Below are 22,298 nucleotides of genomic sequence, written 5' to 3'. Positions count from 1 at the left end.
CTATCAAGTGCTCACCTACCTCCAAATCTAACACCTGGCTGGGTTCATTACCCAGTACCAAATCCAATATGGCCTCGCCCCTTTTTGGCCTGTCTACATACTATATCAGGAAACTCCTGCACACATTGGACAAAAACTGATCCATCTAAAGTACTTGAACTATAGTATTTCCAGTCAATATTACAAAGTTAAACTCCGCCATAACAATTATCTTGTCACTTTCGCTCTTGTCCAGAATCATATTTGCTATCCTTTCCTCTACATTTCTGGAACTATTTGGAATCCTAAAGAAAACTCCCAACAGAGTAACCTCTCCTTTCCTCTTTCCAACCTCAGCCCATACTACCTCAGTGGACAAGTCTTCAAATGACCTTTCTGCTATCCTAATACTGTCCTTAACGAACAATGGCACACCTCTGCCTCTTTTACCATCTTCCCTGTTCTCACTGTAACATCTAAATTCTGCAACAACCTGCAATAACCATTCCTGTCCCTGCTCCAGCCATGTCTCTGAAATGACCAAAACATCGAAATCCCAGGTACCTATCCATGCTGCAAGTTCACCCACCTTATTCCAGATGCTCCTGGTGTTGAAGTAGGCACACCTCAAACCCACCTTCCTGCCTGCTGGTGCCCTCTTGCAACCTTCAACCTTATATCTGACCTCACCCCTCTCAACCTCCTGTACACTGGAGCTACAATTCAGGTTCCCATCCCCCTGCTGAATTAGTTTAACCCCTTAACCCCCTCCCCCCCCCCCCCCCCACCAAAAAAAGCATTAGCAAATTTCTCCTCCAGGATATTGGTACCCCTCTGGTTCAGGTAAGACCATCCTATTTGTAGAGGTCCCACCTACTCCAGAATGAGCTCCAATTATCCAAATATCCAAATCTCTCCCTCCTGCACCATCCCTGTAGCCACATGTACAACCTTCTTTGTAACATTGGCCAAACAGGTGAATGAGGGTAAAGCGGTTGATGTGGTGGATATGGATTTCAGTAAGGTGTTCCCAATGGTAGGCTATTGCACAAAATACTGAGACATGGGATTGAGGGCGATTTAGCGAATTGGATCAGAAATTGGCTAGCTGATAGAAGACAAAGGGTGGTGGTTGATGGGAATGTTCATCATGGGGTTCAGTTACTAGTGGGGTACTACAAGGATCTGTTTTGGGTCCACTGCTATTTGTCATTTTTATAAATGACCTGGCTGAGGGCATAGAAGGATGGGTTAATGAACGTGCGGATGACCCGAAGGTTGGTGGAGTTGTGGATAGTGCCAAAGGATGTTGCAGGATACAGAGATTAGATTACATTACTTACAGTGTGGAGACAGGCCCTTTGGCCCAACAAGTCCACACCGACCCTCCGAAGAGCAATCCCCCCAAATCCATTTCCCTACATTTACCTCTTCACCTAACACTACCGGCAATTTAACTTGGCCAATTCACCTGACCTGCACATTTTTGGACTGTGGGAGGAAACCGGAGCACCCAGAGGAAACCCACGCAGATACTGGGAGAATGTGCAAACTCCACACAGACAGTTGCCTTAGGCAGGAATTGAACCCAGGTCTCTGGCGCTGTAAAGCAGTAGTGCTGAACACTGTGCCACCCAGAGGGACATAGATAAGCTGCAGAGCTGGGCTGAGAGGTGGCAAATGCAGTTTAATGCAGAAACATGTGAGGTGATTTCACTTTGGTAGGAGCAACAGGAATACAGAGTACTGGGCTAATGGTATGATTCTTGGTAAAGTAGATGAGCAGAGAGATCTCGGTGTCCATGTACATAGATCCCCGGAAGTTGCCACCCAGGTTGATAGGATTGTTAAGAAAACATACGGTGTGATGGCTTTTATTGGTAGAGGGATTGAGTTTCGGAGCCACAAGGTCATGCTGCAGTTGTACAAAACTCTGGTGTGGAGTATTGTGTACAGTCTTGGTCACCACATTATAGGAAGGACGTGGAAGCTTTGGAAAGCATTCAGAGGAGATTTACCAGGGTGCTGCCTTGTCTGGAGGGAAAGTCTTATGAAGAAAGGCTGAGGGACTTGAGGCTGTTTTCATTAGAGAAGTAGGTTGAGAGGCGACTTATAACACTTTAAGATATACAAACAAATCAGAAGGTTAGATAGGGAGGACAGTGAAAGCCTTTTTCCTCGGATAGTGATAGCTAGCATGAGGGGATGTAGCTTTAAATTAGGGATGATAGATATAGGACAGATGTCAGAGATAGTTTCTTTTCTCAGAGTAGTCAGGGCTTGGAAAGCACTGCCTGCAGCAGTAATAGACTCACCAACTTTAAGGGCATTTAAATGGTCATTTAATAAATATATGGATGAGATCAGAATAGTGTAGGTTAGATGGGCTTCAGATTGATTTCACAGGTCGGCACAACATTGAGGGCTGCAGGGCCGGTACTGCGCTGCAATGTTTGTTTGTTTCTATGTATACTTTCACTGTTCCCAACGTGGTCTTCTCTACATTGGGGAAACAAAGCTTAGACTGGGTGACCACTTCATAGAATATCTACATTCTGCCTGCAAAAATAGCACTGAGCTTCCTGTTGCCTACCACTTTAATTCCCCACCCTGTTTCCTGGCCAACATCTCTGTCTCAGGCTTGATGTAGAATTCCAGTGAATTTCAGCACAAGTTGGAAGAACAGCACCTCATTTTCCACATGGGGACCCTGCAGCCCTCTGGATTCAATATCGAGAATTCAATAATTTTCGGGCCTGAAATCTCCCATGTTCTAGTCCCGATCCCCAAACAACAGGCCTTGTAATCACATAATCTGCCATTACATACTCCCTATTGTTAGTCACTAACAGTCTTCATTAACAGCTATTCACCCTCCCAGCCAGAATGTTATCCACTCCTTTGTCTGTCCAACTGCTCTTCTCTCTCTTTGGGCTTTATCCCCACCTATCATTTACTCTTTACCCCCTCTTTCCAACCTATTTTCTGCATATAAACCAACACTTTCCGAGTGACCATCAATTCTGAGGAAGGGTCACTGGATCCGAAACATTAACTCTCCTTTCTCTTCACAGATGGTGCTAGACCTGCTGAGCTTTTCCAGCAATTTCTGTTTTTGTGTATGTTTACAATCTATTAGTGCTTTCTGTACCAGATATCCCTACTTTTAGCATGTGAGCCCGGTGAAAATATAGTCCACAACAATTCAATTATTTCTATCTAATTTTGAATAAAACAAATTGAGTCAAATCATGTCAATCTGGTTAAAACAACATCAAACTACTGAATGATTCTCAGTTTAAAAGGTGATTAAGAATCTGTTTGGTCACAGGATTGCTTCATGTTGATCAGGTGAATTACAACAATTGGCATGTAATATTCATTATGACTGTCCCTGCCATCCATTCAATCTCACTGTACAATCATATTTCACTTTCCATCTGTTTTCCAGACTGAGAAAAATGTGTCATTAATATTCATTCCACAGATAAACTAACCAGATGGAGAAGATTATCAACTATAATAAATCTAGAAACAAAATAAATGTTTCAGCTATTGGAATGAAATTGTCTTTTTCATTAAAATCAACGTCTTGTAATTTTGCTCTGTCAAAATATTTAACTATCTTTCAACAATAAAAGAGGTTCATGTGGGATTTGTGGGGTCCTTCTAACCCTAACCCTCTATTCCTTGAACTCAGTGGAGGTCCCCGAGGACTGGAGAATTGCTAATGTTGTCACCTTCTTGAAGAAGGGTAGCAGGGACAATCCAGGTAATTACAGACCTGTGAGCCTGATGTCAGTGGTAGGGAAGCTGCTGGAGAAGATACAAAGGGAAAGAATATATACCCATTTGGAAGAAAATGGTCTTATCAGTGATAGGCAGCATGGTTTTGTTCAGGGAAGGCCATGTCTTACAAACCTAATAGCATTCTTTGAAGCAGTGACAAAGTTGATTAATGAGGGAAGGAATGTAGATGGCATATACATGGACTTCAGTAAGGTTTTTAGATTAGATTACATTACAGTGTGGAAACAGGCCCTTTGGCCCAACAAGTCCACACTGACCCGCCGAAGCGCAACACACCCATACCCCTACATTTACCCCATACCCAACACCATGGGCAATCTAGCATGGCCAATTCACCTGACCTGCACATCTTTGGACTGTGGGAGGAAACCGGAGCACCCGGAGGAAACCCACGCAGACACGGGGAGAACGTGCAAACTCCACACAGTCAGTCGCCTGAGGCGGGAATTGAACCCGGGTCTCAGGCGCTGTGAGGCAGCAGTGCTAACCACTGTGCCACCGTGCCGCCCACAAAGGTGTTTGATAAGGTTCTCCATGGTAGGCTGACGAAGAATGTGAAGTTGCATGGGGTCGCATGGGGTTCTAACTCGATGGATAGACAACTGGAGACAGAGAGAGTGGTAGTGGAAGAGAGTTTCTCAAAATGGAGATCTGTGACCAGTAGTGTTCCACAGGGATCTGTGCTGGGACCGTGTTTGTGATATACATAAATGATTTGGAGGAAGGTTTAGGCTACCCCATTAGCAAGTTTTCAGATGACACTAGGATTGGTGGAGTAGCAGATAATGAAGACTATCAGAGAATACAGCAGACTATAGATAGATTGGAGAATTGGGCAGAGAAATGGCAGATGGAGTTAAATGCGGGCAAATGTGAGGTGATCCATTTTGGAGATGCAATTCAATAGCGAACTATACAATAAATGGAAATGGCCTGGAGAAAATTGATGTACAGAGAGATCTGGGTGTTCAGGTCCATTGTACCCTGAAGGTGGCAACGCAGGTCAGTACAGTGGTCAAGAAGGCATATGGCATGTTTTCCTTCATTGGATGGGGTATTGAGTTACAAGAGTTGGCAGGTCATGTTACAGTTGTATAAGACTTTGGTTCGGCCACATTTGGAATACTCCGTCCAGTTCTGGGCGCCACATTACTAATAGGATGTGGACACTTTAGAGAGGGTGCAGAAGAGGTTTGCCAGGATATTGCCTGGTATGGAGGGTGCTAGCTATGAGGAAAGCTTGAGTAAATTAGGATTGTTTTCATTAGAAAGAAGGAGGTTGAGGGGGGCCCCTAATTGATGCCTACAAAATCATGAGAGGTACTGACAGGGTGGATAGCAAGGAGTTTTTTCCCAGAGTGGGGAACTCAATTACTAGGGGTCATGAGTTCAAAGTGAGAGGGGAAAGGTTTAGGGGAGATATGCGTGGAAAGTTCTTCATGCAGAGGGTGGTGGGGGTTCGGAGCGCTTTGCCAGCGGAGGTGGTAGGAGCAGGAATGATAGCGTCACTTAAGATGTATCTAGACAGATACATGTATGGGCAGGGAGCAAAGGGACACAGATCCTTAGAAAATAGGTTTAGATAGAGGATCTGGATCGGCGCAGGCTTGGAGGGCTGAAAGGCCTGTTCCTGTGCTGTAAGGTTCTTTGTTGTTTGTATTCCTGAGTGGGTCTAACGTTACAGTAACAGAGGAGCAACCACTAGTGAGTCTTACAAGAAGAGGTTCTTGTTTGAACAATATATAGTTTATTACATAATAACAATCAGATAAAGGTTAAAGTCGCCCATTACTTATTGTTGTTAAGACTGCTGGGAGTAGTCGCACTTTGTGTCTGAATCAGAAGTTTGTGGGTTCTCGTGTCACTGGGGAAACTGGAATATACATAGAACAGAGAACATAGAATGTAGATCAATACAGCACAGAACAGGCCATTCAGCCTTCGATGCTGCGCCGACCTGTGAACTAATCTAAGCCCATCCCCCTACACTATCCCACATTTTCCCTGTGTCTGCGTGGGTTTCCTCCAGGTACTCTGGTTTCCTCCCACAGTCCAAAAATGCGCAGGTTAGGTGAATTGGCCATGCTAAATTGTCCGTAATGTTAGGCGAAGAGGTAAATGTACGGGAATGGGTGTGGGTGGGTTGTGCTTCGGCGGGTCGGTGTGGACTTGTTGGGCTGAAGGGCCTGTTTCCACACTGTAAGTAATCTAATCTAATCTAACATCCATATGATTATCCAAGGGCTATTTAAATGTCCCTAATGTGGTTGAGTTAAATACATTGACCCTTACCACTCTCTGGGTAAAGAACTTGCCTCTGACATCTGTCTTAAATCTATCACCCCTCAATTTGTAGTTATGCCCCCTCTTACAAGCCAACATCATCATCCTGGGAAAAAGACTCTCACTGCCCACCCTACCTAATCCTCTGATCATCTTGTATGTCTCTATCAAATCCCCTCTTAGCCTTCTTCTCTCCAATGAGAACAGACCCAAGTCTCTCAGCCTTTCCTCATAAGACCTTCCCTCCAGACCAGGCAACATCCTGGTAAATCTCCTCTGCACCTTTTCTCATGCTTCCACATCCTTCCTGTAATGGGGCGACCAGAACTGTACACAATATTCCAAGTGTGGCCGCACTAGCGTTTTGTTCAGTTGCAGCATGACATCACAGCTCCGGAACTCAATTCCTCTACCAGTGAAGCTGAAAATGTGTTTCTGGAAAAGCGCAGCAGGTCAGGCAGCATCCAAGGAGCAGGAGAATCAACGTTTCGGGCATGAGCCGTTCTTCCTGAAGAAGGGCTCATGCCCGAAACGTCGATTCTCCTGCTCCTTAGATGCTGCCTGACCTGCTGCACTTTTCCAGCAACACATTTTCATCTCTGATCTCCAGCATCGGCAGTCCTCACTTTCTCCTCCTCTACCAATGAAACCTAACACACTGTATGCCTTCTTATCAGTGCTATTGACCTGGGTGGCAACTTTCAGGGATCTATGTACATGGACACCAAGATCCCTCTGCACATCCACACTACCAAGAATCTTTCCATTGACCCAGTACTCTGCCTTCCTGTTATTCTTCCCAAAGTGCATCACCTCACATTTAGCTGCATTGAACTCCATTTGCCACATCTCAGCCCAATTCTGCAGTTTATCCAAGTCCCCTGCAACCTGTAACATTCCTCCACACTGTCCACTACTCCACCGACTTTAGTACTAACCCATCCACCTATGCCTGCGTCAGAGTCATTTATAAAAATGACAAATAGCAGTGGTCCCAAAACAGATACTTGTGACACACCACGAGTAACCAGACTCTAGGCTGAATATTTTCCATCAACCACCACTCGCTGCCTTCTTTTAGAAAGCCAGTTTCTAACCCAAACTACTAAATCACCCTCAGTGGCAAGCCTCCAGATTTTCTCCAACAGCCTATCATGTGGAATCTTATCAAAGGCTTTAATGAAGTCCATGTATACCACATCAACTGCCCTACCTTACATGTTTGCTCACCTTCTCAAAAACTTCTGGTTTGTGAAACACGACCTACCCTTGACGAATCCATGTTGACTATCTCCAATCAAATTGTTGCTTGCTAGATGATTATAAATCCTATCTCTTATAATCCTTTCCAAAAATTGTTTTCAACAATGTAAGGTCTATAATTACCTAGGTAAACTCTACTGCCCTTCTTGAACAAGGTCACAACATTTGCAATCCTCCAATCCTCTGCAGACAATGATGACTCAAAGATCAAGGCCAAAGGTTCTGCATCTCCTCCCTAGCTTCCCAGAGAATCCTTGGATAAATTCCATCCGGCCAGGGGACTTGTCTACTTTCACACCTTCTAGAATTGATAACACCTCCTCCTTACTAACCTTAATCCCTTGTCATCTAATAGCCCGTATCTCAGTCTTTTCCTCTAAAATATTCTCCTTTTCCTGAGTGAAAACAGAGGAGAAATATTCATTTTGCACCTCTCTGATCTCCATAGGGTCCACACACAACTTTCCATTTCTGTCTTTGACTGGCCCTATTCCCACCCTAATCATCCTTTTATCCCTCACACACCTATAGAAAGCTTTAGGGTTCTCCTTTATGTTCTTCTTTATGCTAGAATCAGTACAGAGGAGGTGCTACACTGTTAGAAATGAGACAGAGAGTTGATAACTCTTCTGTCATCTTAATGACCATAAGGCTGCTGGGAGATGTTTCTGTCCATTTTGACACCAGGCTGTATGACATCATTAGATTGGGTGGAACTTAATGAAGTCTTCAACATTAACCCTTTTGAAACTATTTCCTTGTACAACAGACCACAGAAGGCAAATTAGTATCTACAAAACAGTATTGTTTCAGTGACATTTTGCACTATTTTGAATGCATGTGTTGTGAACCTTTCCTTTCCTGTGCTAGCTGGGATCTGCATGTGTCCTCCATACTTTATGTTTCTTTATTCAGATTTCTGATTTTATTCAGGGTGAATTGTAATTCCCAGAAAATATGATTTGAGTCAGATGTTAAACTTAGCAAAATCTCAAAGGTGACACCAGCTCATCTTCATTCCATTGACTTCTGGGTTCAAAGGAGGCAGCCAATCTACTTCAGGTGCCTAGTTACCCAATGAAATATTATCATCAGGCTGGCAACCTTGTATTAGAGCTGTCTTCCAGCTTTAAACATGGTCTGCCTCATTTGCTGGGCCTTTGAGACTCTGACGCCTCCAGGTGAGTTGATGATGACAGCTTAGGGAAAAAACGCCTTCCAGCACTGCTATTGGCTGAGCGAAGGAGGAGAGCTTTACCTAACCGAACAGTTTCCCATCCTCCTTCATGTGGGTCTCTCACTGTATCTTACCCCAAAGTCCTGGATTCAGGGTTCAGGATCCTGCCACCACCCTCTCTGCTCCCAGTTACAGGCGGTAGCCTGTCTTCCTTGTCCTGGAAAAGTGCTTTCTGCTGATGCTTAATTTGAAGCCAAGTCAGCTGACATTACAGCAAGGATCCTGGCAATGTAAAGAATTGCATGCTGTGGCATTAAATCTGCAAGAACTACCAAATTTCCTCTTCCAAATTCTGAACTCCATCCACCCACGCAACTCAACCCTGTCAACATTTGGGCTCGATCTCTAACTTGCTCCATGTTCATTTGCTTCCGTTAAATGGCCTGCAGTCTAATGCAGCCAGGTTTATGGCTGATCATCTGTAAGTTATCAAATCTGTGTGCTCTGTACTGGGGCTGTGTTGCAATGGTTCTTTGAGCTATTATTAGTATGACGTCTTATGATATCGGATGTAGTTTAATTGTAAGTGCAGAAGTTACCAGGTCAGAAGGCTCAACAATCCTTTTGACTCATTCTTAGGCAGAAATCTCTAAAACCCAATGCATTTAAATCTCTGCAATCCCATCCATTAAGACTAGTTCAGGTATTAAATCACTTAACATAAAAAAATGTTTCCTAACATCAACTTACCTTCTACCAGTTGAATACTCCATGCTTTGTCTGTCAAACATAATTAAGTTTGAAATATTGTAATATTGTCCTAACTTTGTGAATTTCCATCTCTGGGATGCCTGATAGAAGGATACAGGAACGCTATTTTCTGCAAATTCCGCTCCAAGCCACTCAACATCCTGACTTGGAAATATATCGCCATTCCTTCAGTGTCGCTGGGTCAAAACCCTGGAATTCCCTCCCTAAAGGCATTGTGGGTCTACCTACAGCAGATGGACTGCAGCGGTTCAAGGAGGCAGCTCACCCCCACCTTCTCAAGGGGCAACTAGGGAAGGCAATAATCTGGGCCCAGCCAGTGACAATCACATCCCTACGTTCTGCTTGATGCTATTTGGCCAGAGCCTTTAAGTGTTGTTGGAGTCACAGACTGCCCATTCTATATATCTTGAGATAAAGTGCTGTGCTGAAAAATGTGTTGCTGGAAAAGCGCAGCAGGTCAGGCAGCATCCAAGGAACAGGAGAATCGATGTTTCGGGCATAAGCCCTTCTTCAGGAATCAAGTGCTGTGTACTGGTCTACTTTAGTATCGTAGATGTGTCATCGTACATGTGGAGATAATGACTGTGACAACACAAGAACACTCAGTAAAAACAGTGACTGCAGATGCTGGAAACCAGATTCTGGATCAGAGTGGTGCTGGAAAAGCACAGCAGGTCAGGCAGCATCCGAGGACCAGGAAAATCGACGTTTCGGGCAAAAGCCCTTCATCAGGAATAGAGGATGAAGGGCTTTTGCCCAAAACTTCGATTTTCCTGCTCCTCGGATGCTGCCTGAACTGCTGTGCTTTTCCAGCACCACTCTGATCCAACACAAGAACACCTTCCCTGTTCCCACTACCCAGCCATTTAACATAGTAAATGTCTTTGTCTTCAGCTCCTGATACAATTCCCTTCTAAAAGCCATGATTATATCTCTCGCCACTACAGAGCAGTTTATATCACAAACACTCACTGTGTAACATTGCCTGTTAAGAAGTTAGTAGTCTGCAGAAAGCAATTTTCCTTTAGAAGCTGAAATTTCACATGGATTGCTGCACTGCCACTGCTGGTATCTTTCAGCTGAGACAGTAAACAAAACTTTTAGATTCCACCTTCTCCAACTGTGCTCTGCACAGAGGTATCCCCCGTCCCTCATTACCACCCAGTTTAGCAGCTGTTTTTTGAGTTGTCAGTTGCATCTCTTCCTGCCTTGTGCTCTATATCATCCTGTACAGCTACCTCTAAAAAGGTGGGAAGCTGCCATTGTCATCCTCCCTCATTAGAGATAGACAACTGGTGGTGAGTAAACTTCATGGTCATCATGCCTCGGGTCAGGGGAGAGGTTGAGAAGGACAGTACTTCGTGGTAACCCTAGCTGGTGTGGGAATTCAACTTATACTGTTGACATCACTTTGTATTGCACACCAGCTATACAGTCAATGGAGATAACCACATCTATATAACAACTCGTTTATCTCCATCCCCAAATCCCAAATGCAAATACTCATTTCTGTGAGGATAAACTGAGGGTTGTGCATCTTTTGGGTGTGGTTGTCGACTTCTATCAGGCCATCAGAACAATGTAGAAAAAAACTAGAGAAAGAGTCACATTTTTATAAAATCTTTCACTGTTGTAATGTGGAGAACACAGTGATCAATTTGTATGCAGCAAAATTCCACAAACAGATTGAGACCAGTGTTGGCTGAAAGTTAAAATTTTGTTTCCTGTCCAGTCTAAAAATGACACTCGTGACAGTGCAGCATTCCCTGTGAAACTTCAGCCTGGATTTTGTGCCCAAGTCTTTGGAGAAGTGATGATCTTTTAACTCAGATACAACAGCATTACTGACAGAGCCAAGCCTGGGTCCAAACAGAGGCACACAATGGAAGAGAATGCAATAAAGGATAAGTGTATTGTAACCCAGTCCCAGATGGCCAAGCTGTGTTTGTCAGCGAGAGAATTAAATGGAAAGGGAAATGAATGGAAAACACTTAATCAGCTTGTGTGTGCGCCTCTCTGTCTGATGTTGAGATTGCTTGTAGCAAACAGGTTTTAAGATGCTTTTGTCAAATTTATTTTAGGTTAATTAAGCCAAAGCTATAATAAATTAACTAGCATCGTAGTCAAGGAATTCAAAACCGAATTTAAATGCATTTTCCCGAAACATTGTACCAAACGTTAAATCCAGCTGCTCTTGTACTCATCCAGATGGCTTTATTCTCTTCCAATTTGCTTCTGTATGGAGCATGTTTGTACAGATGTGTTCGTGTTTTTATAACTGGGCAGGAAAGCTTGTATGACACTCCCTAATCAGTGTTACAGATCTTCAACATTTGTCTGGGGATTAGCTTGAGTGTTACCTCCTAAAAATGTTCGTGTAGGCTGTCACTGGTTTCGTGATTTATGTAAATCCTTTTCTAGCCAAAGCATTTCAATTATCATTAAGAAAACTTCCTTGACGTTTTGGTAAGTGTTAAAGGAAATGTCTGGTATCTTCAACAAAGTGTAAAGCTGCTCTCTCAGTACAAATTAATTTGTTCCTGCCTAATTGTACAAAGCACATCAGAGGAAAAGATGGTTCAGGTCAATATAGAGATGGCATTCTTGAAGATTGTCAAACCAACTATCAAAGAAGCCTAGGGAATCAGAGTTAATGTTCATTATTGTACTCTGTAAAAGATCAGAGCATCAAAACTGCAGTTCCTTTGTGCAGAGGAATTCAGGAGGATTCAGTTGCAATCTACTCTCTTCATTGAGAAAATGACAGGTCCTTTCAAGTGTAGCTGATATAATGCTAGTTGGAACACACATTTTTACATCAATTTTCCTATTTTTGTTTTTTGCCTTACAAAATATAATGTAGACATAATAACTGGAGATAATATGATACGATTAATTATTTCCCTGTTCCCTGTCCCTCTCTTCATTCACATAGATATGATTGAACTGACTGTATAACTTTATTAACTAAAATACATTTAGTATTAATAACACTTTATAAAATGAAGGAATTTTGTTGAGAATATGTGATATTGAACATAAAGTAATGGTTATAATACCAAAGTAATTAATTCACCAAAGTTTCAATACTACAGTGAGATACAATTAAATATAATAAGTGTGATATTTCATTGACCTAGCCAACTTTCGTACATCCTTAATTGAATAAAAACTGAAAGAGCTGAAGATGCTGGAAATCAGAAACAAAAACAGAAATTGCAGGAAAAGCTCAGCAGGTCTGGCAGCATCCATGGAGAGAAACCAAAGTTAATGTTTCTGGTTGAGTGACCCTTCTTCAGAACTCAAGTGAATAACTTCTTTAATATTCAGTACAAATTTACCCCACTACATCCCCAAGTTACTTAGCATTTGCAAGTTTATTTGTTACACTTCAATTGCCCTCTGTTGTCATGTTTCCTTCAACAGGAACGATTAGGGGCGAAATGCTCTGCTTTAGAATGGATACAGCATGGGTTTAATTCCCACACCAGCTGAGGTTCCCATGAAAGACTCTCCTTCACAACCTCTCCCCTAACTTGGGGTGTGGTTACTCTCAGGTTAAACCACCACCAGTCATCTCTCTCCAATGAGAGAACAGTCCACTAAGAGTATGGGAACTTTACCTTTAGCCTTTCCTTACACCTGTGAAGTTACTCAAATCAAAATAGTTATAACAAAACTTAAAATCATGGATCATTCTAAACCACATGATTGTCCATTCTTCAATTAAGCAGGAAAGAAACAAAAATTTAAATTTTGCAATGTTGTAATTCTTAAATCTTTTCCTGCTTTCTGCCTATTCATGTACTGGATGTGGATTTATTGAAGATGCTTCAGAAGAAAACAATAGCAATGATTTTGGGGCTTTGAGCACAAATACACTTCCCAAACTGGACTTGTTTCAATTCACGATAAAGGATGTGGAACATAGAGCAGTACAGCACAGTACAGGCCCTTCGGCCCTCAATGTTGTGCCGACATTGTATCCTACTCTAAGATCAAACTAACTGACATACCCTTCAATTTACTATCATCCATGTGCCTATCCAGGAGTTGCCTTAATGTCCATACTGTTACTGACTCTACTACCACTGCTGGCAGTGCATTCCATGCACCCACCACTCTCTATGTAAACAACCTACCTCTAACATCTCCCCTAAACCTTCCTCCAATCACCTTAGAATTATGCCCCCTCATGGAAGCCATTTCCACCTTGGGAAAAAGTCTCTGGCTATCCACTCTATCTATGCCTCTTGTACACCTCTACCAAGTCACCCCTCAACCTTCTTTGCTCCAGTCAGAAAAGCCTTAGCTCCCTTAACCTTTCTTCATAAGACATGCCCTCCAGTCCAGGCAGCATCCTGGTAAATTCATCTGCACCCTCTCTAAAGCTTTCACATCCTTCCTATAATGAGGCGACCAGAACTGAACACAATATTCCAAGTGTGGTCTAACCAGGGTTCCATAGAGCTGCAGTGCAACCTCGCAGTTCTTAAACTCAATTCCCCTGCTTATGAAAGCCAACACACCATACGCCTTCTTAACAACCCTCTCAACTTGGGTGGCAACCTTTTAGGGATCTATGAACATGGACCCCAAGACCCCCCATTTTCCATACTGCTAAGAATCTTGTCTTTAACCATGTAGTGTGCCTTCAAATTTGACCTTCCAAAGTGAATGACTTCACACTTTTCCAGGTTGAACTCCATCTGCCACTTCTCATCCTGGCTCTGCATCCCGCCAATATTCCATTGGAACCTACAACAGCCCTCCACATTATTCACAATTACACCAACCTCCGTGTCATCGGCAAACTTACTATCTCACCCTCCCACCCTTCCACTTCCTCATCCAAGTCATTTCTAAAAATCACAAACAGCAGGTGGTCCCAGAACAGATCCCTGTGGAACATCACTGGTCACCGAGCTCCAGGCTGAATACTTTGCATCTACAATCACCGTCTGTGGAAGTAACTGAAACTATTTGATCTGTTGTTGAGCACAGAACTTGAAGAGCCATGCAAATCAGATTAGAACCAGCTGTATGTGGACCACAGAATAATGTTTACACAGAATAGGATCCAAGAGGCACCAGCTGTCGGTGTACTTCAAATGGAATGTAGACCTCTGTCTGATCGAGAGTAGATTTGGAAGTTCCAATGATCTGTATAATACTGGAAATGTGCAAGTGAAGTGAGCATTTTGAGGTTGGCTTTGGGCTGTTGGGTATATATAGTTGGGGGTGATTTCAGTTCTGTTGAGCAAGAAGTGAAGGTGCAAAGATGAATACACTATTATTTTGTTTGATAACTTGTAAATCTGGAACAGTTGTATGTTATCGCTTGGACAGTACACGAATGGCATGGAGTCATGGCTGGAAACTTGTGCTTTAATGTTTGAAGAAGCATGAGGACCATAGATTTCTGAGATTAACCGATCTGCATAATCTTCCTGGAGGCAGCCAATGGATAGGCTTTCTCTTGGAGCCCATCTAATAAAGGGTGTGAGTGTGTCAGGAAGGGGACACTTGATGCTTTGGGCTGATGGGAGGGATAGGCATGGTCACTATAGGTGGTGAAACCATAAGGGAGTTTCAAGATGTTTGTGTTTCTGAAGATTAAAGCAGATTAAAACAAAAGCTTAAAATGAACATTTAAAATTGTCCCTAAATTTGCCACCGATTTGCTGCTAATTAGCTGCCCACTGCTGCTGGGCAAGCAGCTGATGATGGTGGGTCTTGGAGGCAGATACTCATCAGCAAACCCAACCTGGGTGAAATTTTCTGAATCATCAGCCAACAGAGATACCTGTTTACGCTGCTAAGTGCCTAATTATCTGGTTCCTACTTTACAATGGTGTGTCTGACAAAAAGCACTTCATTGGCTGTGAAAACAAACTTTGGGGTGTTCTGTAATCATGAAAGGTGCTGTAGAAATGCAGGATTTATTCTTGTTTGAACATACATCATCTCTGGAAGGAACAAGCTTGAAGGTCTAACATGTCTTTTTGCCCTCCGTGCTCTAATATAACAGAATTCAATGGTTTTATTCAGGATTGACATACCCTGTTAAGCTAATAAATGATCCTTTTGTAATTGTAACCATCACTTTAACCTCTGCAGCCTTGTTCCTGGTTCTGGTAGATATTCAACAAGAGATAACCAATAAAGATCTTTAGAGAAGTTACCATTGTAATTTTTCACTGACATTTATGTAGGCATATTTTTAAAGTCTAACATCTGCAACAAGTCTTTTCTTTCAAGAAAAAAATTGACATTTTAGGTGAGACTATTCTGTTATGCACCCAATGTTCTCACAGGGCAATGCACAGGACTTTGTTGGGCTTTGTCCTTGCAGATTCACTGCTGGTATCACTGTCACTGGCTGAGTGCTTCCACAGTTCCTTATCATCACCTGGATCAACCAATTATCTCAGTACTTGTGCCATCCAGCAAGTTATTTATTATTTTATAATAATCTGAGCAATGGGACAAAATGCACGAAAATTATAAATATTTTTTTCTTACATTAGATTACCTAATGAACGTTTGCATCCATGATTAGATTAGATTACTTACAGTGTGGAAACAGGCCCTTCGGCCCAACAAGTCCACACCGACCCACAACCCACCCATTCCCCTACATTTACCCCTTTACCTAACACTACGGGCAATTTAGCATAGCCAATTCACCTGACCTGCACATCTTTGGACTGTGGGAGGAAACCGGAGCACCCAGAGGAAACCCACGCAGACACGGGGAGAATGTGCAAACTCCACACAGTCAGTCGCCTGAGGCGGGAATTGAACCCGGGTCTCTGGCGCTGTGAGGCAGCAGTGCTAAACACTGTGCTGCCCACTTTTTTTTAAAGTCTCTCCAAATATACTTACACCATCAAACAATCTGCAGCTTATCACTCATATTTTGTCTATTTGACTAAATACAGTGCTGTTATGTTGTATTAACTCTCGTTATTTTACTGCTATGCTGACGCTTTCAATAAAATATTCTCATCTTTGCCCTTTAATTAAAAAGCCTTTACTCATCAGCAGGTTCTGGTTCAGTCTAAGAAGCAGGAGTGATCAAGGCCGCAATGAAACAGCACATTTGCAGTTGTCATTTATTTATTAAGTGGTGGGTTATGGATGTGGTTCAGTTGCACTGCCCAGGAGAGGGTTCTATTGCATAGTTTTGCTGCAACTTCCCGGCAACTCATCTCTGTAATAACAGGCTACACTGTGAACAGACTAGGACAAAGCTACAAGTTCTCAAGTAGGTCTGGACTACTGTGTAAGCAATCGATCAGCTGCCTGGTGAATTGGCTACGTTGAAAATATATTCACCATCTGTGCAACTCTTCTACATTCCAACAGCTGTGCCTTAAGCATAAAATCCCAGATGGCAATATAATTGACAGCAATATTTTCCCTTAAAAATAGTTGATTTCTCCAAATCAAAGTTTTTAGTGTAGGTGGCAGGCTGATCTGTGTCAATATCTGTATCAGCCAAGCCAAGACAGTGCAATGTTTATCTCTATGAAAACAATAGTGATCATATCTCCTTATGGTTCTGATGTTTATTTTGTGTGCATTGTTAGACTGTGGAGTTATTATTAGACATAGCTTCATCAGGTAGTTTTATTTTGAAGCTATTATAGGCAATAAGAATGGACATGTAACTACTATCTCTCAACTTACCCATCACTGACATCAGACTCACCATTTTCCAGCTTTGCATTATTTATTATAAGACAAGTTGTGCAGAGTGAGGAGGTTTCTTAAAGGATAAAGCAGGATATAGAGCAGTTGGAAAGTGTTTTTGTGAAGAAATGGCAGATGGAGTTTAATGTGGACATGTGCAGTGATGCATTTCGGGAAACTATAGGAATATAAAGCAATAGGAAACTATACAGTAAATGGCAGGCCTTTTTGGAACACTGATATACAGAGGGATCTTAGGATGCAAGTCCATAGCTCCCTGAAAGTGACAATACAGTTGGATAAGGTGGTAAAGTAGATATATGGCATGCTTGCTTTCATCGATTGAGGCATTGAGTATAAAAGTTGACAAGAAAGACATTAGTTGGGTGGCTTTTGCACTTTTGTTTGCAGTTCTGGTCACAAGGATATGAAGGCTTTGGAGAGCTTACAGAAATGGTTTACCAGGATGTTTCCTGGACTGAAGTGTATTAGATACAAGGAAAGGTTGGACAAACTTGGGTTGTTTTCTCTAGAACGTTGAAGGCTGAGTGATGACCTGATGGAAATATATAAAATGATGAGAGGAATGGATAGAGTCTTTTTTCCAGGATGGCATAATTTTAAAGAGAGGGGAAAAGTTTAAGGGGGATATCTAAGGCAAGTTTGTTTATACAGAGGGTGGTAAGTGCCTGGAACTCATTGCTGCAAAGGGCTATGGAGACTAAGGCACTGAGTGTAATTAAGACAATGAAGAATAGGTAACCAAAAGAGAAAATGCTGGAAAATCTCAGCAGGTCTGGCAGCATCTGTAAGGATAGAAAAGAGTTGACATTTTGAGTCTAACTGCTTTGACAAAGGGTCAGTTAGACTTGAAACGTCAGCTCTTTTCTCTCCTTACAGATGCTGCCAGACCTGCTGAGATTTTCCAGCATTATCTCTTTTGTTTCAGATTCCAGCATCCGCAGTAATTTGCTTTTATTAATGAAGAATAGGTTATTGATTGGAAAGGGGATCAAGGGCTATGCGGAGAAGGCAGGAGAATGGGGTTGAGTAAATTAGTCATGATCAAATGGTGGAGCAGACTCAATTGGCTGAATGGTCTAATTTTGCTCCTATGTCTTATGGTCTTATGATCTTATGGAATACAGGGATAAGGACCATGTACAGGTAGATGGGATTAGTTTAGATTGGCATCATGTGTTGTCTCAGACATGATGGGCCAAAGGGCCTGTTCCTGTATTGTACTGTTCAATGTTCTATGTAAGGAGTAAACCTGATATACTATTGAAACTGAAAGACTTAATGTTGCCAGAATGTATTCCTGGAATAGTCAGTACCATTCAAGAAATAATTTGAGCTGAAGATAGTTCCACAGAGCAACTTGCATTGACCCCTGAATTCCTTCCATGTTATCTCTCACACAGAAAGAATGTGCAAACTTCATCCGGGTTCTGCAGCCTTATAACCAAAGCCACCTGTATGCCTGTGGAACTGGAGCCTTTCACCCAGTCTGTGCCTATATTGAAGTTGGTCATCGACCTGAGGTAAAACAAAATCCCTCTTACACCTGTTTTCTATTTGTCTAATACATTTTCTGTGATGATCTGTTTGTATTATAATTCTAACAAAAGAAGCCTGTCTTTCTGCAAACTATACAGTTTCTCATATCTCCTTATGGTTTTAATAAGGTTGGGTGTGGAGCAAACATCAAAGATATTATTGTACTTCAGTCATCATGATGGCTTAACAGGACTGATTGTTGTCAAGTGCTTCATTTTCATTTTGTATTTAGTCAACTGTTGACTTCAACACAATATTATCTGATAACCACATCAAGTGAAGTCCAGACATGAAGACAGTGATCAAAATAAGAGATCAATTTATATGTGAAGGAAAACCAAAGATCGGTTAATGCGATCGACCATCTGGTGTTGCAATCCAATTTGTTCTTTCCATAGGTCAAGCCACACATTAAAGTTATATTTTGCAGGGATATGTGGGCATTACCAGGTGACTCATTTCCTGTAAACTTTTTGCTCGTCATTTTGTTTCTCTCCTCTACGGAGGTACTACAGCTCCTGTCACCTTCAGTTCCTTCAGTAAGGGACCATCTGCAGCAGTGGGGATGAGCAATGAAGTGGTTCTCTCTCTGTGTTTGCATGGTTCATTGGGTGCTATTATTGGTGTTTTGATTTCTCCACGTCCATAAACCATTCTCCAACAATTGGACAGGCTACAGTCTTATACAGCCACCAGCAGATGATGAGAGGAGAGCTTGTCCATTCCTTTTGCCTCCATGTGCTATCTTGCTATCACTTTCACGTCTTTGTCCTGCACTGTAGGATAAATTTTGGGTGATCATGGTGGACATAGTAGCGTAACGACCTATCACCTGGTGCAATATAAACACTGTGATCAGTTAGAAACTGTTGGAAATTAGTGAAGACTTGCAGCTAGCATAAACAGCTTTCTCTTATGCAATAAAAACCAAAAGAACTGCAAATGCTGGAAATCAGAAACAAAAGTTCTGAAGAAGGGTTACTCTACCAGAAACATTAACTCTGATCTCTCTGCACAGATGGTGCCAGACCTGCTGAGATTTTCCAGCAGTTTCTGTTTTTGTTTCTATTTCTCTGTTTCTGTTTCTCTTTGCAAGTTTTATTGAAAGAGCTTGGCCATGAACTGATGCTAAAACCAATACAGAGGAAGATAATGAGGGTGAGGGAAGCAGTGATGCTGAACAAATGTTTCCATTTTTCTGTTGCAAAGGAAAATAGACATAAATAACTTCTCAAAATAGTACTCTGTACTGATAAACCACACACCACCAACAGTGTTGGTGTACAAAGTGAACTCTAGTCAATCGCCAGAAGACACATCTGGAGGCACTAGCTATTATCATTCCTGGTGCTTTGATTAGAAAATGTTTGTCTAATGAAGTTGTATTGTGGTATGTTTATATTTTTTTAAATCAGTTCTGTTTAAACTCTTTGGCTTGGAGTTTCCACTTCACACCCTTCAGCCCACCGTTTCCTGTTATTCATTTAATGGGTGGACTTCCTGGGCTGCCAAATGCAAAAGCAGAAAATTGCCAGCGCTTTAGTTTAATAATAATGTCACCATAGAGTCTGCCAAAGACCCAGGATACTTTTTCCTTTTCTGTGCCCAGCAATTGAAAGGACATTGACATTGCCAGTTCAGCACATATGGCTACAATATACATTGGCATAATTAGACTACAGTTCCTATTTTTAACATTGCTGCGGTTGTGTGTTTCAGTGAAATTATTCCAGATTAATGACAATGGGAAAGAGATATGCATACCACATTTCATTTAATTTGAAAAATTAATGCAGCAAAATTCAAGATTGTGGCTATCAGAGAAAGATCTTTTTCAACACCTGTAAAAGCATGATTTTAAAAATTGAAAGGGCAGGAGGATGCATTTTGATTGTCTGCCAAATCAATCCTATTATAGAAACAGCCGAGTGATTTACATGTGATTAAAATTGCAGACAGAGCAATTTTCCATCAAGCATATTCTAAGGTTATACTCAATGTCAGAAAGAATGTTCATCTGACACTTTCACCTGTTACTTTCCATGCAGATGTCTTCCTGCTTTTAGTTAATTATATATTTTGAAAATACAAACCCATGTAAGTATCATTATCAATATCTCAGGTATTGATTAATATAAAGGGTTTTTAGAAATTTTATTTCAATCTTTGAGCTGCAAATTAAGTAGTTGGTGCAGAACACTTTTGTAAAAGAACCTCTCTGAAAGAAAGGTTTGAAAAAAGCAGGGTCAGGTCTGAACAAAAGGAAGCAATTTATCTCCTGAGGGAACATTGCTGTTGTAGTTTCAGTATATAATGTTCCTAACAAAATATTCCAAAGGAAAAATCTACAAATAAACTCTTCTATCTGGCAGGAGATACTCAGAGATCTATGTTGCTTTCCAGCATCCTCCAGGGAGACACACTGTTTTTGTACATTTTGCCTCCACAGGAGTTATTCTGCTGATGTCGCAACAAAAGTTTCACTGTACAGTGCCACAAGAAGCCCTGTAATCAGCATCTGGACCAGTTTTGTATGCTAACTGTGAGATTTGCCAATCAGAGATGCACAGTCTCTGCCCAGTGCTGCCGATTAAAGATACAAATATCTCTCACAGGATATAAAAATCATCAATTATTTTTGTTCAGAAAATTTAATAAAGAGAAAGATGTGCTTCATTAATTGGGGAGGTGGTGACATAGTGCAAATGCCCCGATCCCAGATTCCAGAACGTTCTAGAGACTTGAGTTTTAAACCCGTCATGGCAGATAGTGAAATTTGTATTGAGTAAAGTCTGGAGTAAATATTGGTCTGTGTGCACATAGTCCCCGTGTCTGTGTGGGTTTCCTCCAGGTGCTCTGGTTTCCTCCCACAATACAAAGATGTGCAGGTTAGGGTGAATTGCCTTGCAAACTTGCCCATTGTGTTCAGGGATAAGTAGGTTAGGTGCATTAGTCAGGGGTAAATATAGGGTAGGTGGAATTGGTCTGGATGAGTTACTCTTTGGAGGGTCCGTGTGGAGTCGGAGGACAGAATGGCTTGTTTCCACACTGTAGGGATTCAATTATCCAGGGAATTATTCAGGGAAAGAAACTGCCATCCTTCCTGGTCTGGCTTACCATAGCGATATGATTTACAAGGCAAGCTCGATTATCCAAACAACACGGGTGGGGAGTATTTTGTTCGGATAATTGAATGTTTGGATAACAGAGTTTAACCAAGCATCGGGACCTTGAGATCTTGCTCGGATAATCCGAAATTCAGATAATTGATTTTCGGATAATCGAGGTTGCACTGTAGACATTACAGCTGTCTGGAGTGACTGAGCACTTCGTTCAGTTCAAAGTCAATTCGAGATGGGCGATAAATGCTGGCATTGCCAGCGATGCCCATATACCAGACAAGAATAGAATAGGAAATCTTCCACCAGTCCAAAAATATCCATTAACCACTACTCTCTGTTTCCTGTCACTCAACCAATTTTGTATCCTGCCCCTTTTAATTTATGAGCTATAACTTTGCATTTTATCTTCTAAATTTTCTAACGTTTCCGCCCATCTCAACTTCTCTTCCATCTCTTTGTGATCCTTAGTTTTGAAACTTTATAGATGAATATTTTTCCAGATTCAACAATCTTTCCAATCACATTGGGCTGACTGGGTCAGGGCTGGAAATGAAGGTAGATGAAGCTGAAATTCTGCACCAATGACTGGCATGCTGACATGGTGAAGATAGAAGTCACTTGTAGACACTTGAAGG

General features: G+C 41.8%; 1 protein-coding gene across 5 annotated transcripts in view; it reads left to right on the top strand.

The window, feature by feature from the left end:
• sema3ab (sema domain, immunoglobulin domain (Ig), short basic domain, secreted, (semaphorin) 3Ab) overlaps nucleotides 1-22,298 on the top strand; it is a 411,101-nt gene that overhangs the window by 272,079 nt on the left and 116,724 nt on the right. For all 5 annotated transcript variants that reach the window (XM_043714218.2, XM_043714215.2, XM_087999317.1 and 2 more), the window contains one exon: nucleotides 18,406-18,525. In XM_043714218.2, the coding sequence (XP_043570153.1) occupies nucleotides 18,406-18,525 (120 nt within the window). The remainder of the gene's footprint in view (nucleotides 1-18,405; nucleotides 18,526-22,298) is intronic.

This window comes from Chiloscyllium plagiosum, unplaced genomic scaffold (assembly GCF_037043375.1).
Source record: "Chiloscyllium plagiosum isolate Xiang-an unplaced genomic scaffold, Cpla_swu_hap1 HiC_scaffold_23, whole genome shotgun sequence".
Taxonomy (NCBI): Eukaryota; Metazoa; Chordata; class Chondrichthyes; order Orectolobiformes; family Hemiscylliidae; genus Chiloscyllium; species Chiloscyllium plagiosum.
The sequence above is the reverse complement of the archived record's forward strand: the minus strand, read 5'-3'. Positions and strand labels throughout refer to the sequence as shown.